Genomic DNA, 15,602 nt, shown 5'->3' on the forward strand with positions numbered 1-15,602 from the left:
CCCTACTGTCACTTTATTTTACTTCTGCTCTTTGTTTTTCTCAACACTTTTTTTTTTGTTGTTGTTTTATTCTTACTTTTTTTGTTTAAAATAAACGCACTGTTGGTTAAGGGCTGTAAGTAAGCATTTCACTGTAATGTCTGCACTTGTTGTATTCGGCGCATGTGACCAATAAAATTTGATTTGATTTGATTTGAACATCAAAGCGGTGACCCGATCCTGCATGTTCATGCTCTACAACATTCGCAGAGTACGACCCTACCTTACACAGAAAGCGGCACAGGTCCTAATCCAGGCACTTGTCATCTCCCGTCTGGATTACTGCAACTCGCTGTTGGCTGGTCTCCCTGCCTGTGTCATTAAACCCCTACAACTTATCCAGAACGCTGCAGCCCGTCTGGTGTTCAACCTTCCCAAGTTCTCTCATGTCACCCCGCTCCTCCGCACACTCCACTGGTTTCCAGTTGAGGCTTGCATCTACTACAAGACCATGGTGCTTGCCTACGGAGCTGTGAGGGGAACGGCACCTCCTTACCTTCAGGCTCTGATCCTACACCCAAACGAGGGCACTACGTTCATCCACTTCTGGCCTGCTAGCTCCCCTACCTCTATGGAAGCACAGTTCCCGCTCAGCCCAGTCAAAGCTATTCGCTGCTCTGGCACCCCAATGTTGGAACAAGCTCCCCCACGACGCCAGGACAGCGGAGTCACTGACCACCTTCCGGAGACACTTGAAACCCTACCTCTTTAAGGAATACCTGGAATAGTATAAAGTAATCATTCTTCCCCCACCCCCCCAAAAAAACAAAAAACAAGTGGTTGTCCCACTGGCTATCATAAGTTGAATGCACCAATTTGTAAGTCGCTCTGGATAAGAGCGTCTGCTAAGTGATGTAAATGTAAATGTAAATGTAAATGTAGGTTTAAGGAAGTGTGTAGGTTGCATTCTTTATCGTGGAACTATGAAAGATATGTATTTAGATCCCCCTGCTCGATACAAATTCAGCGATTGCTTTTCCTTGTCTGTGCCGTGAAGCAGTTGAGCTGGATAAATGTTTTTCTAAGGAATGCCCTTTGACATAACGTTGCAGTGAAGTGATATAAATGGATGTAATGATGCAGCCAACCACCAGAGGGAGGCAACTACAAGTGTATTAGACAGAGGACATTTACATGGTCCTAAGAAGGTCTGGATGGCTGTCTTCTGACTTATAAAACGGTGGAATCAATAAAATAAGTCATGTAAACATATACATATTTTTAAAAGTAATTCTAGTGCCCGATTTCGTGGACTGTCAGCTTAAGAAGTTTTAAATAAATACACTTTTAATCAAATACAAATACATGTTATTGTAATTACTCAATAGAGTCTGCAAAACTTAAATGGGTCTCTTGTGCTTGGAAACGTGTTTAATACAGAGTACTGGTGACTCCTTGCTCCACCCACACCATTCACTGCAACGCAATACACGGTATATGGGATACATATTGGCTTGAAGAGAGAAAACGTTTCTACCCGTCTCAGCTAAAGTGGGGTGGGAAATACTCAGTAGGGTTTCTACTAACTAAATATGGTTAGCTTTGGAGTGGGACTGTGTTGTACATACCCAGCAGCACTTTGTTCTCCGCCACCTCTATAGCGCCCAATGCAATATACTGTAATAGACAGTACATGGGATACATATTGGCTTGTAGAGAGCTCATTTTTCTACCCGTTTCAGCTAAAGTGTGGTGGAAAATACTCAGTAGGGTCTTTACATACCAAATATGTGTAGTTTCAGAGGGGGACTGTGTTACACGGCCTGCTGCTGGCTTTTCACTTCGCCCCCAAGCAATACACTGTAATAGACTGTACATGGGATACATATTAGCTTGTAGAGGTAACTTTTCTACCTGTCTCAGCTAAAGTGTGGTGGGAAATACTCAGTAGGATCTCTACTAACCAAATATGGTTAGTTTTGGAGTGGGACTGTGTCGTACATACCCAGCAGCACTTTGTTCTCCGCCCCCGCTATAGCACCCAATGCAATATATTTGGTTAGTAGAGACCCTATTGAGTATTTCCTACCCCACTTTAGCTGAGATCGGTGGAAAATTCTCTACAAGCCAATATGTATCCCATGTACAGTCTATTACAGTGTATTGCATTAGGGGCGGAGTAAGCAGGCCGTGCAACACAGTCCCCTTCTGAAACTACACATATTTGGTTAATAAGAGAACCTACTACTTTAGCTTAGACAGGTAGAAAAGTTCTCTCTACAACCCAATATTCTCAACATACCAGTGTCAACATTGTAATTTTTCATTTTTATTGGTATAATAATTATTATTTTAAACCAGATTTTTTAATTTATTTTCATAATAATAATACATTAAAAATAAAAAAATAAATTGTATTTTATTCTTTCTTTTCATAAATTACTCATTGCATTTTCTTGTTGTCACAATAAAAGTGGCCATTGATTAAAGTGCAATATCTTTTGAATGAGTTATTCACACTGCAATGTTTTGAAATGCAAGCTTTTATTTAGAAGGTTTCCTCATTACCATACGAACGTGGCGTTATCGTTTGTGCTGCTGGCAGAATACTAGTCGTTGTAAGGGAGAGTAGGCCTATTCAACTGCTCCTATCCAAGAAAGGGCGGCGGCAACCTGAATCGACACAACAAGCGTCACCAACGTCGTATTGGCACATTAATAAAGGTAAGGTGCTACATTTTAGGTTATTCGTTTTAGAAAATGTGTAGTTTTAAAATATAGTGAAATAAGGAACGTTTGGCTTTCGAACTGTGCTTGTCTGATTTGATAGAACGGAGCAGGTGCCGACGTTGTCCGAAATAGATGACTGGCCTTATTATAGCCTTTGTATCCTATTAAGGGTAGAAAACACTGACGTTTTAAATATTATATGCAATAATAAACCTCGGAATTTTGGGGTGAGATTTAACACGTTCCTTTGTAGAGAAAAATATCACAAAATTGTAGGGCGCATGCGCATTACATAAATGTAGCCAAACAACGTTGTAAACGTTAGATTAGAAGATTAGAGATTAGAATAATGTGTAGTACACTAGTATAGGTTATGTGACCAGGTGGCGTGACTGCCACATTGTAGCGCCATTTTGAAAGGATTCAAGTGACTAGTGCCTTCAGAAAGTACTCATACCGCTTGACTTTTGCTGTTATAGTCTGAATTCAAAATGGATTCAATTGACTTTTTTTTCCCTCACCCATCTACACACAATATACCATAAAGACAAAGTGAAAACATGTTTTTTTTTAGAAATGGTTGTAAATTTATTAAATTAAATACAGAAATATCTTATTTACATAAGTATTCTCACTCCGTTGCTATGACACTCCAAATTGAGTTCAGATGCTTCCAATTGCCTTTGATCATCCTTGAGATGTCACTACAACTTGATTGGAATCCACCTGTGGCAAATTAAATTGTTTGGACATGATTTAGAAAGAAACACCTGTCTATATAGGGTCCCACAGTTGACAGTGCATGTCAGAGCAGAAACTATACCATTAAGTTCAAGGAACTATCCATAGATCTCCGAGATGTAATTGTGATTCAGAAAGTATTCAGACCCCTTGACTTTTTCCACATTTTGTTATGTTACAGCCCTATTCTAAAATGGATTAAATATAACATCAACCTACACACAATACCCCATAATGACAAAGTAAAAACAGGTTGTTATTATTATTATTATTATTAAACATAAAAAACATGAAATATCACATTTACATAAGTATTCAGACCCTTTACTCAGTACTTTGTTGAAGCACCTTTGGCAGCGATTACAGCCTCAATTCTTCTTAGGCATGACGCTACAAGCTTGGCACACCTATATTTGGGAAGTTTCCCATTCTTCTCTGCAGATCCTCTCAAGCTCTGTCAGGGTGGATGGGGAGTGTCGCTGCACAGCTATATTCAGGTCTCTCCAGATATGTTTGATTGGGTTCAAGTCCAGGCTCTGGCTGGGCCACTAAAGGACATTCAGAGACTTGTCCCGAAGCCACTTCTGCGTTGTCTTGGCTGTGTGCTTAGGGTCGTTGTCCTGTTGGAAGGTGAACCTTCACCCCAGTCTGAGGTCCTGAGCGCTCTGGAGTAGGTTTTCATCAAGGATCTCTCTGTACTTTGCTCCGTTCATCTTTCCCTCAAACCTGACTAATCTCCCAGGCCCTGCCACTGAAAAACATCCCCACAGCATGATGCTGCCACCACCATGCTTCACCGTAGGGATGGTGCCAGGTTTTCTCCAGACGTGACGCTTGGCATTCAGGCCAGAGTTCAATCTTGATTTCATCAGACCAGATAATCTTGTTTCTCATGGTCTGAGAGTCCTTTAAGTGCCTTTTGGCAAACTCCAAGCTGGCTGTCATGTGCCTTTTACTGAGGAGTGGCATCCATCTGGCCACTCTACCATAAAGGCCTGATTGGTGGAGTGCTACAGAGATGGTTGTCCTTCTGGAAGGCTCACAGAGGAACTCCTGAGCTCTGTCAGAGTGACCATCAAGTTCTTGGTCACCTCCCTGACCAAGGCCCTTCTCCCCTGATTGCTCAGTTTGGCTGGGCGGCCAGCTCTAGGAAGAGTCTTGGGGGTTCCAAACTTCTTCCATTTAAGATTGATGGAGGCCACTGTGTTCTTGGGGACCTGCAATGCTGCAGAATTGTTTTGGTACCCTTCCCCATATCTGTGCCTCGACACAATCCTGTCTCTGAGCTCTACAGACAATTCCTTCGACCTCATGGCTTGGTTTTTGCTCTGACATGCACTGTCAACTGTTGGACCTTATATAGACAGGTGTGTCCCTTTCCAAATCATGTTAAATCAATTGAATTTACCATAGGTGGACTCCAAGTTGTAGAAACATCTCAAGGATGATCAATGGAAACAGGATGCACCTGAGCTCAATTTCGAGTCTCATAGCAAAGGGTCTGAATTCTTATGTAAATAAGGTATTTCGGTTTTTTATTTTTAATAAATGTGCAAAAAATTCAAACTGTTTTCGCTTTGTCATTATGCGTTATTGTGTGTAGATTGATTAGGAAAAAAACAATTTTATCCATTTTAGAATAAGGCTGTAACACAACGAAATGTGGAATAAGTCAAGGGGTATGACTACTTTCTGAAAGCACTGTATGTTATTTTTGACCTCGGTCGGGTACGCTGGGTTACTTAAGGTGAGGTGGCGCTCCTAGTGGCCGGGGACTTTAATGCAGGGAAACTTAAATCCGTTTTACCTCCTTTCTACCAGCATGTTAAATGTGCAACCAGAGGGGGAAAAAACTGTAGACCACATTTACTCCACACACAGAGACGCGTACAAAGATCTTCCACACCCTCCATTTGGCAAATCTGACCATAATTCTATCCTCCTGATTCCTGCTTACAAGCAAAAACTAAAGCAGGAAGCACCAGTGACTCGGTCAATAAAGAAGTGGTCAGATGACGCAGATGCTAAGCTACAGGACTGTTTTGCTAGCACAGACTGGAATATGTTCCGGGATTCTTCCGACGGCATTGAGGAGTACACCACATCAGTCACTGGCTTCATCAATAAGTGCATCGATCCCGTCGTCCCCACAGTGACCGTACATACATACCCCAACCAGAAGCCATGGATTACAGGCAACATCCGCACTGATCTAGATGGTAGAGCTGCCGCTTTTAAGGAGCAGGACTCTAACCCGGACGAATATAAGAAATCCCGCTATGCCCTCCGACGAACCATCAAACAGGCAAAGTGTCAATACAGGACTAAGATTGAATCGTACTACACTGGCTCCGATGCTCGTCGGATGTGGCAGGGCTTGCAAACTATTACAGACTACAAAGGGGAGCACAGCCGCGAGCTGACCAGTGACACGAGCCTACCAGACGAGCTAAATCACTTCTATGCTCGCTTCAAGGCAAGCAACACTGAAGCATGCATGAGAGTATCAGCTGTTCCGGGTGACTGTGTGATCACGCTCTCCGTAGCCGACGTGAGTAAGACCTTTAAACAGGTCAACATTCACAAGGCCGCAGGGCCAGACGGATTACCAGGACGTGTACTCCGAGCATGCGCTAACCAACTGGCAAGTGTCTTCACTGACATTTTCAACCTGTCCCTGACTGAGTCTGTAATAACAACATGTTTCAAGCAGACCACCATATTCCCTGTGCCCAAGAACACTAAGATAACCTGCCAAAATGACTACAGACCTGTAGCACTCATGTCTATAGCCATGAAGTGCTTTGAAAGGCTGGTCATGGCTCACATCAAGACTATTATCCCAGAAACTCTAGACCCACTTCAATTTGCATACCGCCCCAACAGATCCACTGATGATGCAATCTCTATTGCACTCCACACTGCCCTCTCCCACCTGGACAAAAGGAACACCTACGTGAGGATGCTATTAATTGACTACAGCTCTGCGTTCAACACCACAGTGCCCTCAAAGCTCATCACTAAGCTAAGGACCCTGGGACTAAACACCTCATTCTGCAACTGGATCTTGGTCTTCCTGACGGGCCGCCCCCCAGGTGGTAAGGGTAGGTAACAACACATCTGCCACGCTGATCCTCAACACGGGGGCCCCTCAGTGGTGCATGCTCAGTCCTCTCCTGTACTCCCTGTTCACTCAGGACTGCATGGCCAGGCATGACTCCAACACCATCATTAAGTTTGCCGAAGACACAACAGTGATAGGCCTGATCACCAACAACGATGAGACAGCCTATAGGGAGGGGGTCAGAGACCTGGCCATGTGGTGCCCGGATAACAACCTCTCCCTCAATGTGATCAAGACAAAGGAGATGAATGTGGACTACAGGAAAAGAAGGACCGAGCACGCCCCCATTCTCATTGACAGGGCTGTAGTGGAGCAGGTTGAGAGCTTCAAGTTCCTTGGTGTCCACATCACCAACAAACTTTCATTGTCCAAACACAACAAGACAGTCGTGAAGAGGGCACGACTAAGCCTATTCCCCCTCAGGTCAGATCCTCAAAAAGTTCTACAGCTGCACCATCGAGAGCATCCTGACAGGTTGCATCACTGCCTGGTATGGCAACTGCTCGGCCTCCAACCGCAAGGCACTACAGAGGGTAGTGCGTACGGCTCAGTACATCACTGGGGCCAAGCTTCCTGCCATCCAGGACCTCTATACCAGGCGGTGTCAGAGGAAGGCCCTAAAAATTGTCAGACTCCAGCCACCCTAGTCATAGATTGTTCTCTCTGCTACCGCATGGTAAGCGGTACTGGAGCGCCAAGTCTAGGTCCAAAAGGCTTCTTAACAGCTTCTACCCCCAAGCCATTCGACTCCTGAACAGCTAATCAAGACTATTTGCACCCCCAAGCCAAAAGACCCCACTTCAATTGGGGTCTACGTTGCTGCTACTCTCTGTTTATTAACTATGCAGAGTCACTTTAACTATACTTACATGTACATATTACCTCAATTACCTCGACTAACCGGTGCCCCCGCACATTGATTCTGTACCGGTACCGCCTGTATATAGCCTCGCTACTGTTATTTTTACTTATCTATTGTTTAATTAACACTTATTTTTCTTAAACTGCATTGTTGGTTAAGGGCTTGTAAGCATTTCACTGTAAGGTCTACACCTGTTGTATTCGGCACATGTGACAAATAACATTTGATTTGAATGCTCAAAATAATTTCCCAAGACATCACTATTTAGGCTACTTTATCAATTATAGCATACACAACAAAATGGGTAAATTAAGGCCATATGAGGCAGCCCGTCTAGATCAGTTTCATTACATCTATATTGATGTGCGTGCATGGAACAGAATGAATAGAAAAATAAATCCCTATATTGACCACTGGCTGAAGACTGTATTTTGGGCAAGGCTCCCATGTATTCATGCAGTACTAGCCTAGATTCTAGATAGTCCATTGTTTCATACATTAGGCCTACACAGAGCCATATATTTCGTTAAATACTGTATATGGCTCTCGGTCTACATGATTATTATGTAATGTAGACGGATCTGAATATTGAGATACAGGCCTAACTCAAGTTCAGCAATGTGTGGGGCAGTAGGTAGGGGAATTGGTTTCTATAACATTTTGGGTTCTAGCATTTTTGGTTCTATAACATTTGGGGATTTGTTTCTATAACACTCTGGATTGAAATGGAATTAACCAACGTGTCTTGTGACACAGGTCCCCACCACTCTTCAGTCGGCTCTTCTATTATCATTAACCGAGGCGCTAAAGTGACTCATTTTAAATTATTTACACCCCAGAGGATATACTTTGCACTCTGGGGATTTTGCACCCCGTTGGCTTGGTGTTTACTGTATCTGATAGTTCGGCTAATCACCTCAGAGACCGAAAGTCGGAAGTTTACATACACTTAAGTTGGAGTCATTAAAACGCGTTTTCAACCACTCCACACATTTCTTGTTAACAAACTTAATTTACATCATTTTAGTCAATTGGAGGTGTACCTGTGGATGTATTTCAAGGCCTACCTTCAACCTCAGTGCCTCTTTGCTTGACATCATGGGAAAATCAAAAGAAATCAGCCAAGACCTCACATTGTAGACCTCCACAAGTCTGATTCATCCTTGGGAGCAATTTCCAAAAGCCTGAAGGTACCACTTTCATCTGTACAAACAATAGTATGCAAGTATAAACACCATGGGACCACGCAGCCGTCATACCGCTCAGGAAGGAGACGCGTTCTGTCTCCTAGAGATTAACGTACTTTGGTGCGAAAAGTGCGAATCAATCCCAGAACAACAGCAAAGGACCTTGTGAAGATGCTGGAGGAAACAGGTACAAATGTATCTATATCCACAGTAAAACTAGTCCTATATCGACATAGCCTGAAAGGCCGATCAGCAAGGAAGAAGCCACTGCTCCAAAACCGCCATAGAAAAGCCAGACTACGGTTTGCAACTGCACATGGGGACAAATATCGTACTTTTTGGAGAAATGTCCTCTGGTCTGATGAAACAAAATTAGAACTGTTTGGCTATAATGACCATCGTTATGTTTGGAGGAAAAAGGGGGTGGCTTCCAACCCGAAGAACACCATCCCAACCATGAAGCACAGGGGTGGCAGCATCATGTTGTGGGGGTGCTTTGTTGCAAGAGGGACTGGTGCACTTCACGAAATAGATGGCATCATGAGGAAGGAAAATGATGTGGATATATTGAAGCAACATCTCAAGACATCAGTCAGGAAGTTAAAGCTTGGTCGCAAATGGGTCTTCCAAATGGACAATGACCCCAAGCATACTTCCAAAGTTGTGGCAAAATGGCTTAAGGACAACAAAGTCAAGGTATTGGAGTGGCCATCACAAAGCCCTGACCTCAATCCTATAGAAAATGTGTGGGCAGAACTGAAAAAGTGTGTGCGAGCAAGGAGGCCTACAAACCTGACTCCGTTACACCAGCTCTGTCAGGAGGAATGGGCCAAAATTCACCCAACTTATTGTGGAAGGCTACCCGAAACGTTTGACCCAAGTTAAACAATTTAAAGGCAATGCTACCAAATACTAATTGAGTGTATGTAAACTTCTGACCCACTGGGAATGTGATGAAATAAATAAAAGCAGAAATAAATCATTTTCTCTACTATTATTATGACATTTCACATTCTTAAAATAAAGTGGTGATCCTAACTGACCTAAGACAGGGCATTTTTACTAGGATTAAATGTCAGGAATTGTGAAAAACTGAGTTTAAATGTATTTGGCTAAGGTGTATGTAAACTTCCGACTTCAACTGTATTTTAAAAGGGAACTGGTGAGCGTTATCCACAGAAATTAGCTAATGGAAATTCTAACTTTCTTCTTCTTCTCCTCCCTTATCGCTCTCTCTCTCTCTCTCTGCAGTGCAGTAATGATGAAGCTCAGCTCTCCTCTGGCCGTGCTGTGCCTTTCTCTCTTGCTGCTCCATGCCCACCTCTCCCTGGCCAAGAGAGGGGGGGGAGGAGGCTTTAGTAGTAAATCCAGCACAGGCTTTGGGAAGAAATCTACCTCCAACCGTGGAGGCACCAACACCCAACGTAGACCCAACCAAGGGACCAACAACCAGCCAGGGAACTACCCTCGCCAGCCACAGAGCCCACAGAACCCCCAAGGAGGGTACCCACAGCAACCAGGAGGTTATCCACAGCAACCAGGGGGGTACCCTCAACAGCCAGGCAGGGCAGGATACCCTAACCAAGGGGGGTACCCTAACCAAGGGGGCTACCCTGCTGGAGGATATCCAAACAGATACCCAGCTGGTGGAGGCTATGGTGGAGGCTATGGTGGAGGCTATGGTGGCGGTTACGGAGGGGGCTACGTGAACCAAAACCCCAACAACCGGATCCTTAGCCCTGGCTACGGGGGTAGTTACGGGTACGGGGGGTATGGTGGTGCGGGTGGCTCCCCGTTCTCCCGCTCGGTGCAGGGGATGGGGATGGGACCCTCGCAACAGTCCAGGGGGTTTGGGCGTAATGCAGCGATGGCGGCCGGGGCTGGGGTTGTGGCTGGGATGGCTCTGGGCTATGGATTGGGCCGGTTTCCCCGGCCTCACTTTGGCTTTCACAACCCCCAGGAGGAGTACTACTATAACCACTACATGTACAGGAGGTACGGCACTAAATCCACTGATGATAATGACTACAGCAGGGACTACCGCTTCAGCCCGCCTCCACAGTCCTATGATAACTACATGAAGAACTGTATGAAGAGGACTGACCTGCTGAGAGGTGGGGAGAAGGGTGGATCGGAGAAAGACACCGGGGAGAACTCACCCCCACAGGGAGCTCCAGACAGCCCCAGCACTCAGGTAATCGAGCCCAATGGAGGAGGCACTGCAGGCGGGGAGAAGAGTGAAGAGCCAGCCCCTGTTCCTGGAGGTTCCACCAATACTACCGACCCCGGTTCCACCCCAGCACTAGGCAGTGGCCCCAGTAACATCTTCGCCACAGTGGGCAGTCCCAGTGAGAGTAATGTCACAGCTGAGAGTAACAGTACAGCTGCGACTGAGAAGCCTGTGACCCCTGAAGCCCTGAACCCTAACCCGCAAACCCCCCCTGCAGCCAAGCCCCTTCCCCCGGTCATAGCTGAGCCTGAGGATGATGATGATGATGATGATGAGGAAAATATAGTGAGCATCTCTGAGATTGGCTACCCAGCGCTGATTGAGCAGATGAAGGCTCGGAGATGTGTGGAGCTTTACATGGTGTACGCCGAACACTACCTGGAGAAAAAGAAGCAGGAGGACGAGAAGAACACGCCCCGGGGAAGACCCAGAGGAGGAGTGGAGAGACTGGGAGGAGGAGGATATCAAGGACTGCTAACTGTACTCACCTCTACTGCACTACTGCTGCTGAACAGCAACTTGCTACTACTGCACTGAGATAGAGAGAGAGAGAGAAACAGAGAGAGAGAAATAGAGGGCAGAAGAAGAGAAAGAGAGAGATGGAGGGATAGAAGGAGAAAGGACACAATGTTTGCTGCCACTGTGTGAGTCAGAGTCAAGAATGGGGCTGATGGAGGGATGCTGGGACTTCTCCTTTCATCCTCCTTTGAACCACGCCTCAGGACTCTTTCCATAATAAGTGGACTTTTTTGATTGATACATTCGATGGATTTTTGTTCTGTTTTTGTATTGTTGTTTCTCATGCACTGTTACTTGCATTATATACATCTGTAATCATGCACCTGTGTGTTACTAAAATGCTGACAAAAATCCAACCCTGCTGTCCCCAAAGCATTGAATTTGCTCATGGTGTAGCGAAGTACTACAGCCTCATGCATGCAGCATGACTATTATATACAGCATATTTCATAAATAAGATAAATATCGATTAAGGTTAAGCATGGACTGGCCCGATCTGAAAGCCACCCCAATACAAGCCATCACTGCCTATTTCCCAGCACCAACAGGGATTCCAGGAGGAGAACTTAGATGCTGTATTTTATGTCAGACAGATGGAAGGGAAACGTCCCATTTACTCCATTTACATCACATTAACTGCTTTTGTAGGCCGAGAAGGCAACATGTTTCTACGCAGGCTGGAAAGACTAGATGGTGTGTGTGTTTGATAGCCTTTTACAGTGTGTATGTGCGTATGTAAATAGATAGGACTGTTGTGTAAATATTGATTGAGGTAAGATTAATCTTGTGACTATGATAACACCACATAACATCCATATTAACATTAGCTGGGGAAGGGGAATTGTTGAATATGACAGTCAAGTATGCATGACAATAAATGTGAGCTTATATTATTGACTATGCCTTGTATTTATTTTAGCTTAATACTAATACCTGTACAATTTTAACTGGCTTTAGCTTGTAAGACAACTAATAACACCATTCTAACATAACCTCTTTCGTACATAGGGGCAGTATGATTGTGCATAAGCATGTACAGTGGGGAAAAAAAGTATTTAGTCAGCCACCAATTGTGCAAGTTCTCCCACTTAAAAAGATGAGAGAGGCCTGTAATTTTCATCATAGGTACACGTCAACTATGACAGACAAATTGAGAAAAAAAAATCCAGAAAATCACATTGTAGGATTTTTTATGAATTTATTTGCAAACTATGGTGGAAAATAAGTATTTGGTCACCTACAAACAAGCAAGATTTCTGGCTCTCACAGACCTGTAACTTCTTCTTTAAGAGGCTCCTCTGTCCTCCACTCGTTACCGTATTAATGGCACCTGTTTGAGCTTGTTATCAGTATAAAAGACACCTGTCCACAACTTCAAACAGTCACACTCCAAACTCCACTATGGCCAAGACCAAAGAGCTGTCAAAGGGCACCAGAAACAAAATTGTAGACCTGCACCAGGCTGGGAAGACTGAATCTGCAATAGGTAAGCAGCTTGGTTTGAAGAAATCAACTGTGGGAGCAATTATTAGGAAATGGAAGACATACAAGACCACTGATAATCTCCCTCGATCTGGGGCTCCACGCAAGATCTCACCCCGTGGGGTCAAAATGATCACAAGAACGGTGAGCAAATATCCCAGAACCACACGGGGGGGACGTAGTGAATGACCTGCAGAGAGCTGGGACCAAAGTAACAAAGCCTACAATCAGTAACACACTACGCCGCTAGGGACTCAAATCCTGCAGTGCAAGACATTTCCCCCTGCTTAAGCCAGTACATGTCCAGGCCCGTCTGAAGTTTGCTAGAGTGCATTTGGATGATCCAGAAGATCATTGGGAGAATGTCATATGGTCAGATGAAACCAAAATATAACTTTTTGGTAAAAACTCAACTCTGTTTGGAGGACAAAGAATGCTGAGTTGCATCCAAAGAACACCATACCTACTGTGAAGCATGGGGGTGGAAACATCATGCTTTGGGGCTGTTTTTCTGCAAAGGGACCAAGACGATTGATCCGTGTAAAGGAAAGAATGAATGGGGCCATGTATCGTGAGATTTTGAGTGAAAACCTCCTTCCATCAGCAAGGGCATTGAAGATGAAACGTGGCTGGGTCTTTCAGCATGACAATGATCCCAAACACACCGCCCGGGCAACGAAGGAGTGGCTTCGTAAGAAGCATTTCAAGGTCCTGGAGTGGCCTAGCTAGTCTCCAGATCTCAACCCCATAGAAAATCTTTGTAGGGAGTTGAAAGTCCGTGTTGCCCAGCGACAGCCCCAAAACATCACTACTCTAGAGGAGATCTGCATGGAGGAATGGGCCAAAATACCAGCAACAGTGTGTGAAAACCTTGTGAAGACTTACAGAAAACGTTTGACCTGTGTCATTGCCAAGAAAGGGTATATAACAAAGTATTGAGAAACTTTTGTTATTGGCCAAATACTTATTTTCCACCATAATTTGCAAATAAATTCATTAAAAATCCTACAATGTGATTTTCTGGATTTTTTTTCCTCATTTTGTCTGTCATAGTTGACGTGTACCTATGATGAAAATTACAGGCCTCTCTCATCTTTTTAAGTGGGAGAACATGCACAATTGGTGGCTGACTAAATACTTTTTTTCCCCACTGTATACATTTTACTACAGTGGCAAAAGTGACAAACATTGCTAGCTTGACTTCACCTTTTTTATGGAAGTGCGAACAGTTTGGTTTTATGCTCTGATGAGGTCAGAAGACTGAAATGTTACACTTCTGTAAGAGGGGGGAAAAAAGAGGGAAACAGTAGTAAGTAAGCAGTGGGAGCTTCTTCTTTAGAATCTAGAATTTTGATTATTTCGAAACTAACTAATTTGCCAGAGACTCTTGTTAGATGTGTGCTTGCAACCCTTGTCTTTCACCGACAGCTGATATCCTATGAAATGGATGGCTGTCAGGTTATCTGAATCAATCATCCTGTATCGGGGCTTGATATCATCTTTATCTGTTGTGTCTTTAACTTTAATATGTTTGTTGATACTATTCAGTGGATTGATTGAGTTTGCTTTGTATTGTTATTATATGTCAAGTAAGCTGCATGTGCTCAAAGACACTTGCATAACCTGATGTATTTATTTGCTTCGACTCCAAGGCCCTTCTTCCCTCCTTCCCCTTGCTGGTGTCTTGCTTCTCTGTCTTCCCTCTCTGGGGTGGTGAAGTGACTGTAGATTGTACTGTAAGCCAAAGAATACGGATTCAAACAAACACTGTCCACTTTAAAGTAATGGTCCTAGTCAACTTGGTACCTGGTAAAACTAAGGTAAATGATAAGCATATGATAATGATATAAGTTGAATTATGATGTTAGATGTGGGTTCTAACCGGATATATAGAGAGAAGTAGCTAGATTGAAGTCTACATTCTTATACTGTATGCATTGGGGTGTAAACATTGCATTTTTTATTACATAAAGTTAGAATACTTTTGGACTATATTGGATATAAACTATTTCTACATTGTCTTGGGCCTAGAATGTATGGGTGTGCATACTGTGTTAATGTAAATACTTCCTCTGTGATAAAAGATACATGTGTTTGTGTCCATTCCTCTTCTAAAATCTGTCTGTTTTCATTCTGGCCTTCACTCAACATGACAGCCCTAATTCAAGGCTTTCTTCAGCACTCATGTATTAGTGTTTTTTTCATTTCCCCTACTGGTCTGTGCTCTGGGGCGTGTTCAGCAGGACACAGTGTTTTTGGAATGTTCAGACATTAATATGTAATTTAGACCAAGGAATCATTTTGGCTCTATTCATGGAATTTCTATCTGCAACATTCAACAACGTTTGGCTACTGAATGTGGCCCTGGTTTATGTTTCAGTGTGGTTTGGCTTAAGTATCTTGTTGTGACTGCTCTGTGGACACAACATTGTTGTGCATCAGAGTGCTGGCATATATGTGAGAACATTATGAACAATGCTCACCTGCACTTTACCAATGTCCCTCCTTGTCTTTAAGGAATTGTGTATCTAACCTCAGATATTGTGTTTTCATATTTTCTGAATGGCATATTTAACCCATATATTCCACTTGATGTTGGTCTGATAGCAAAAAAACATTCAGATACCATGGCTGTTCTCTTCATTCCTGCAGAAATGAGAAACTGTAACTTAATTGGATTCTATTAATAAACTGTGGGTTAGAACTATTAATGTTCAGAAATGTAGCACTTTCATTGCACAGCCTCAT

The 15,602-nt window shown here is 43.7% G+C and overlaps 1 protein-coding gene across 1 annotated transcript; it reads left to right on the forward strand.

The window, feature by feature from the left end:
* The first annotated feature begins 2,584 nt into the window (after nucleotides 1–2,584).
* On the forward strand, nucleotides 2,585–12,269 carry LOC121584989 (WAS/WASL-interacting protein family member 1). Its single transcript, XM_041901278.2, has 2 exons — nucleotides 2,585–2,703; nucleotides 9,875–12,269. The coding sequence occupies exon 2, from the start codon at nucleotides 9,882–9,884 to the stop codon at nucleotides 11,388–11,390; it is 1,509 nt and encodes a 502-aa protein (XP_041757212.1). The 5' UTR covers nucleotides 2,585–2,703; nucleotides 9,875–9,881; the 3' UTR covers nucleotides 11,391–12,269.
* Nucleotides 12,270–15,602: the final 3,333 nt, after the last annotated feature.

Source organism: Coregonus clupeaformis, chromosome 16, assembly GCF_020615455.1.
Source record: "Coregonus clupeaformis isolate EN_2021a chromosome 16, ASM2061545v1, whole genome shotgun sequence".
NCBI lineage: Eukaryota > Metazoa > Chordata > Actinopteri > Salmoniformes > Salmonidae > Coregonus > Coregonus clupeaformis.